The sequence below is a fragment of the Gavialis gangeticus genome, unplaced genomic scaffold, assembly GCF_001723915.1.
Source record: "Gavialis gangeticus isolate Ggan-Ray unplaced genomic scaffold, GavGan_comp1, whole genome shotgun sequence".
NCBI classification, from domain to species: Eukaryota; Metazoa; Chordata; order Crocodylia; family Gavialidae; genus Gavialis; species Gavialis gangeticus.
In genome coordinates, this window is record NW_017729025.1 from 72,428,846 (window position 1) to 72,435,845 (window position 7,000).

The 7,000-nt window shown below is 38.7% G+C and overlaps 1 protein-coding gene across 1 annotated transcript in view; it reads right to left on the reverse strand.

The window, feature by feature from the left end:
• The window catches only part of AQR (aquarius intron-binding spliceosomal factor), a 110,168-nt gene that overhangs the window by 92,601 nt on the left and 10,567 nt on the right, over nt 1–7,000 (reverse strand). The window contains exons 3-6 of the mRNA XM_019518940.1: nt 6,025–6,065; nt 5,485–5,520; nt 2,724–2,844; nt 825–965 (exon numbers count right to left, since the gene is read on the reverse strand). Coding sequence (XP_019374485.1) covers nt 825–965; nt 2,724–2,844; nt 5,485–5,520; nt 6,025–6,065 — 339 coding nt within the window. The remainder of the gene's footprint in view (nt 1–824; nt 966–2,723; nt 2,845–5,484; nt 5,521–6,024; nt 6,066–7,000) is intronic.

A 7,000-nucleotide genomic window follows, 5' to 3' on the forward strand; every position in this document is an offset into this window, starting at 1 on the left:
TATTTCCTTCAATACTCTTTCCTTGTTCCTTCTGATGGATAATTACTCACATCTGTTGTGTATAATAATCTAATGCATGACACACTAAAGTATTCTACATGCCACATAATATAAATAAAGAAAAACAACAAATGTCACAAAAAGCAAAGGAACAATATCTTATATTAAATATATTTATAGGTACACTATGCATCAGGGTAGCTATTCTGGTAGCATTGCAGATTCAAGATACAGATCATACTTACTGAACCCATCTATAATCAATACCCTTATGTAACTTTCACTGCAGGCTAAAACAACTCTTGTATTTGTTTTATTTAAACAATTAGTGCTGCAGCATTAACTAGAACAGATTAGCAAAAAAATAAAAAAAACAAGTTAAATCCTTTTTTAATATACCATATGCAATGAAAGTTTCATTTAGATGGAAATGTTACAAACACTTTTGAAAAGAATAATTTTATTGTAGAGTGTAATTTGAAATTGAATAGCAATTATACTTTAAGTGTAATTTTAATTTTGGATCCAAACAATCATCTTATTCATGTTTAAATCTTTTATAATCCTTATTTCAGTAATACACTCCCCTTCCTCAGCTTTGTGAATACTTTCTCCATCCCCTGCATTTCCTTCTCCATAGCAGAAAGAAACAATTACAGAGGAGAGAAGTGTACCAAAGTATAGCTCTCCATATGCCTCAACTTTATCAATGTGAATTTCAATGAATGCCCCATTTAGCTCATGGATTAAAAATAAAACCCTCCTCTCATCTGAAACAACCTAGCCACAGTGGAAACATTCAAGCCTGCTCAATTTTGACTTACCAAGCTGTTAAAGCAATGATCAAGGAAGAGTAGAAGGACTGTCTGTTCATGAAGAGAGAATTCACTCTCCTTTTCAGCCAATGATGCTTTCAATATACATTTGAAAAAGTAGGGAAAGTGCTCTGGCTTCTTCTTGAATGTCTAGATGTGGAAGGGAAAGTTAGTTTGTTAGGTTGGGTCTAAATTACTTGCTGTCTGATACTGTTTAAGGAGTCACACATTCTTAAAGTTTTTAGTAAAATCCACCCACAGAAGATGAGAGCGATGATTCTCTACTCTTATGTTCCTTCCATGCTGTTAGGGCAGCCAAAACAAAGCAAAACTAGCCACATCCTCCTGGCTAAAGATTACCATGCTGTGGGCCACTGTGTAGTTCACTATGTCCTAACTGTAAGTTAAAAGGGATTTTCCTGATTTTTCTGCCTTTTGGAGCAGATTAGAACATCCCTCAGAGGCAAAAAAGCCTGGCTGATTTTTGTGAAGGAAGTGACAGCTGTTTAGTAGCCTGCAAGAAGTTGAGTAGAGGTTCCTAGAAGCAGGTGAACATGTCACTACTTATCAGCAAACTCAGCAGACAAAACCAAACCTACTCTTGGTCACAGAGGTTGCCCCTTCAGAACAAAACTAAAACACACTGGTGGGAAGGTATAGAGAACCTTGTACTTGTCATTTTCCATGCCTATTTGTACCTATTCTGGTACAAAGCTGCACAGATCTTGGTAGAGTCACTCCTCCAGGCTATTAATTTTGATACATTTCACTAGTAGTGACATAATTCTTTTTTCTTTTCTTATAAAACTAATAGAAGAAGCACTATTAAAAATAAAATCTTACAATACTGGCTAAAGGTCAGTACTTCTGATCAAGTGTGGTACACTGATGTACAGCTAAGTAATTATGGCAGGTCTGGTTTTTTTTGGGGGGGGGAGGGGGCAGGGGGGAGGCCGTTATTTATTAATCACATCTAATGGGGAGTCGCCTGTGGTTCAGTGGTAGAATCCGTGTCTACCACACAGTAGACCTGGGTTGGATTCCCAGACACTTATACAACTACAGCCACAGAGGCACCAAACATCTGGACTCAGCCTGGTCTTTGGATTCTGTCTCAGTGTCCTAAATGGAGGATGAAAGGTCTGGGCAGCCTCCACTTCTCCAAAAAATTCCTGCCCGGGCATATTCATCAAAGGTCTGGGTGGCCCTCATACATACACGATGATCCAGGAGGATCAACAGTTGCCACATCTAATGGAGCCCACTATATTTCAACAACAGTAAAGACAGGCTTGTCTTTTGAATTTAATTTTTTTTAATTGGCAAATCAAATAATGGAAAGTATACATAATTTCAATCAGCTTAAACTGTTAATACTGGCTGTCAAATTTTCTAAAATAAGAGGTTTTTAACAGAAAAGCTAAGCTTTCTAAACCACATACTAACAAGTATGTTGTCAATAAAACTTCATATAAATTAAAACTATAAAAATGCACTCAAAGATTTCAAACAAGAAACTGACACACAAAATAGTTTTCTTACTGCCCGTGACACCCTCCTTCATATACAAATATAAATTCCTCACAACAAATTTTATTTTAATACCAAAAAAGCCCCTCTTCAACCAGTGCCAAACTTGCTCAAGAAAATCTTATTTTTGAAGTGTGAAATCATTACACAATAAGACAAATGAGTTCACACTCAAAAAAAGAAGTCAGGGTCTACAGACCGACTTCATCTGTTCATTGCTTTTCTAAAAAAGAAACATCCTATTGCTTAAAGTAGCAGACAACCCATGACAAGGCAACATTTACTTTGAACACAGTAAGTTCAGCTGTTTTCTATCACTACAAGTGGGCTGCAACTTGTGAATCAAAGTCAACTGTAGACATAACTGTAAATGGTTACCTCCCATGCAGGGACATTTTCTCTGAACTTCTCATTTACCATGCAGCAGATTGACATTAAATATGCTTTACTGGACACCTCTGAGGAATAATTCATCCACAGGTAATTTTCAAGATACTGGCTGTGAAGAGACAAAGAATATGTCATTAGTTCCTACTACCCACATAAACTGCCACTCATCTCAAAAAACAGCAGTTATCCACAGATTTGGGGGAGGGTTAAAAATCATCTTTATGATTTGCAAGTAGTTCTTGAAGTTACCTCTAGTCAAGGTCACTATCACTAAACTTACTAATATCAAGCTTAGAGAGGCATTACATATGGAGGGAAAAATGAATTACTCATGCACCACTCACGCTGTAACAAGCCTGGAGGTTAATTAATGCTGATTTTCCAGGGGAAAGGGAATAAACAAATTTACTGCACGTGCCATAAACTTCAAACACTTCCTGTATTTCTCAGATGCAAGTGCCAACTTTCTTATGTAAAGTATACGATGGCATAACAAATACTTCATCAATTATTATATGTATTCTATTACATCAATATTTTCCAACAATGTATCCCTTTAATATGACCAATTGCTTCCCTCTTGACTGTTCAAAATAAAGCCACACCTAGTCATATCCTCCCCACTTTTAAGACCCCATTCAAGCTACTGCTTTATAGGCCCAGACTTAAGGTAATTATGCAGGGAAAGGTAAAGCTTAATTTTCCTAAACAGGGGGATACTTTTCTTTTTGTGAACAGTAGGCTTTTCCTTCCCGTGGAAAACAAGTGGTTCCAATTCAGACAAAGAGTAATTCCTGCCCTTACTCTACCCTCCTGGAGCAGTGCAGGGAAGTTATTTTAGTGCTTTTACTAAACTCTGTAAACCCTTCCACACTAATGGGTGCATGCAAGGAAATTTTACAGGCCTCCATGCTATTCTGACTTTTTCCATAAGCTTTTCTCAAATAGGCTGATCTCAAATTAACTACTTAAACAACTAACACCTACATAACTCAAAACACTATGAAGTAAAGAAACATAAGACACAGAAAATATTCTGAGTAAATCTTGCTTCTTTAAAAAAATAAAGTTACAAAACAATTAAAAGAGATAGTTCAGAGGATCTCTGCACAGCTTTTGCCTTACAGATAATACCTTGCAAGTTACACATACAGGTTTGCAGAACTGGACCCAAATTATGGAGACTAATCTGACCACAGGGAGAGAAAAAAAGCCTAACAGACATTAGGGACTCTACTGTACACTTTAAGATACCTCTGCATCCAAATAATATGTGGGGGTCCAATTATCCTCTGCATCCAAATAATAGGGAGGTACAATTATCCTCAGCTAGGAAAGTGGTAGCTGTGATGAGATCTCAAAGACAGGGAAGCAGTAAGCTGAGTCAAGATAAGGTAACCTGAGGCTCTGGTAGGAGGCAAGATGAAGGATATGGGTCTTATGAAAGTAGACAGCATATCCTGAGAAATTATATAAATTATTCATGCTAAGTTAAAGGGGTTCACTAGAAAAATTAAAATGGTGCAACTAGGCAGCACTTCTTTACAGCAAGGGTGTCAAACATACATGGTTCCTAGAGGGGCTGGGAATTCTGGGAAAGGTCAAGCAGGGACAGGACCGACCAGCAAAATCCAGAATACAAGTCCTTGTTGAGGACATGTATTGACACAGGAGGCAAGCAGCAGCAACACTAACCCCCACAGTTCTCTAATGCCATTTGCCCTGCCACTAGAATGTCAGGATCCAGACCCAGCCCAGGAGGCGGAGGTGAGTTTTGATAACCTTGCTTTACAGTGATGTGAATGAATGCCATGGGAAAATAAAGTTAACAGGAACTTAAATTGCAATTTAGACTTGAACAAGTCTCATTCAACTTATCTTTTTAAACAAACAAAAACGAGGAAAAATCCAAGATTTTAGAAATGAATATTTCCCCCTTCAAATTATCTTATTTCTCTAATCAGCAGTCCTCCTAGCATATCATAATTCTTTCCAGTCTCTCTCCAGCAGGAGTTTATAGTTGATGCAGAAGTGCATTTCACCAAGAGACCTTTCAATCTCAATCTACCTCTCCAAAAAGGTGGACTTAAAAATAATAACCAAAAATTAAATACCAATTAATATTGGTACTTAACACACATTTTTATATGCATGCCACTATAATCTGACATTTTTAAAAAAATCATTTTTAAACACAAGTTTTCCAATTTCTGTCAGGCAAAGAAAACTGGAAAGTCATGTTGCTGTTCTTAAAATTACAGCTTTGCTACAAATTTCCTCACACTTTGATGCAAAGACTTCCACTGACTTCAGAGGATTTTGAATCAAGGTCTAAGGAGGCTTCCTAATTTTTAGAACCAAATTGATCACTATTCTATGCATATTTGGTACTCCTTTTGTGCTGTAAATTTATCTGCATTAGAAATTTAGCAGCATGAAAAAAGACCTCCTAGAAAGCACTATTTATGTTTATGGAATTCATCTTATATTATATTACACTCTATGGAATACATTTTCTTATGTGCCTCATCATGGACTTAACTAGGGTAGAAGTAATGAGTTATACTATACCTCTAAAAGTGATTTACTGTCCTGCATTTGTTTCTCACCTTTACTTCCATAGGCTTTTCTCAAATAGGCTGATCTCAAATTAAGTACTTAAACAACTAACACCTACATAAATCAAAACACTGAGTAGAGAAAATTCATTATTACTAAAAATAAATGTTATATTTCTTCAAAAACTTACCTAAACTCAAGCAGCATTATCTTTCTAATGGCAAATCTAAGAGGGAAAAAAATGATAAATGAAACACAGAAAATAAAACAAACTAGTGAAAAGATAGGAGAACCAACAGACATACCAAGAATTCCCTCCAGGTGGTAGATCCTTTGCTCATCTCAAATAGAACAGAGGTAGAAAGTAAAGGGAAGAAGAACTCCAAACCCATGGACTGGGAAGCAGAGGGGAATCCCTACCCCTCAAAATTAGCAATCAGTAGAAAGACTGGCTCAGACCATGACAAAGAACAGGAATGCAAAACTTGATTTATTCACTGTATCAGACCTTTGTTATGTCATACATCTAATAATATAGCATAAAGAAAACTCATATTTAATCACGGAGGTGACATACCACTAACTATAAGGGTTTACTAAACTTTTTGACTTTCCTACATATTTAGCTCAATAATATTTTAAGTGGCCTTCATGTTAATATAAATGTCTATAGTATAGGTAAGTATCTATAACATAATCCATAAACAAACATTAGAAATATTGTACTTACTTTGACTTAACGATTTCTTTCACATATACATCTTCAATAACCTATTTTAAAAAATTATCTCGATTAAAAAATGACACTTGTAGTTTGATTCATTTTTAAAACTCTACGATTTTCAAAATCAAAAAGGTTATTAACTGTATGCTCTAGGGTTATTACTATCACTTGGTGAGCTCTCATCAGGAATATCTCAGCCCTAAGAGGAAGAGCAAGAGTCCCAAAGCATTTAAACACTCATAATAGGCATGCATTGATAAAGATTTTTGGGCAGATAAAGAAATCCCCAGATTTTTGGTTATTGACCAGCCATACCGGTTGATACCAATCTGATTGCCCATATACAGCCTAGCAGCTTGGAGAGCAGCATGCAGCTGGTAAGCCTGTTTGGGGGAAGTGGGGGGAGACTGAGGCCCCCTGAGGTGAGGAATGGAGTGGAGCTGGGGAAGGGGCAGGTGCTGCCCAGTCAGGATGGGGCACAGGACAGAGGCAGCAGCTTGTCCAGGGGGCAGGCAGCTCCTGCCACTGCGTGCTCCCATAGGGGAGGTCAGGAGGGCATGTGCCCTACCAGATCTATGCACAGGATGAAGGCGGACTGCTGCTGCATTGTTGGGGCTGGGGCTGCTCCAGCCTCTTCCCAGCGGATATGCTCAGGCTGGGGCAGGTGATAGTGGCACTGGGAGGCAGGGTTGGGAGGGCAGGGGGGGCACTAGAACCACCCCAAAATTTGCCATGACCCCCCTTCCCAGCACCACTGACACCTGCCCCATCCAAGTGCAGCTGCTGGGAAGATCCTGGCACAGCCCCAACCCCTAGCACACAGCCTGCCCTTGCCCCATGCACAGATCTGGGAGGCGAGGAGAGACACATGCCCCCTATGCCTCCCCAGGGCTGCACGCAGTGGGGGAAGCTGCCCCCATACCCCTAGACAAGCCGCCAGCTCCATCCTGCACCCCACCCCAGCTGGGCAGCGCTTGCCCCT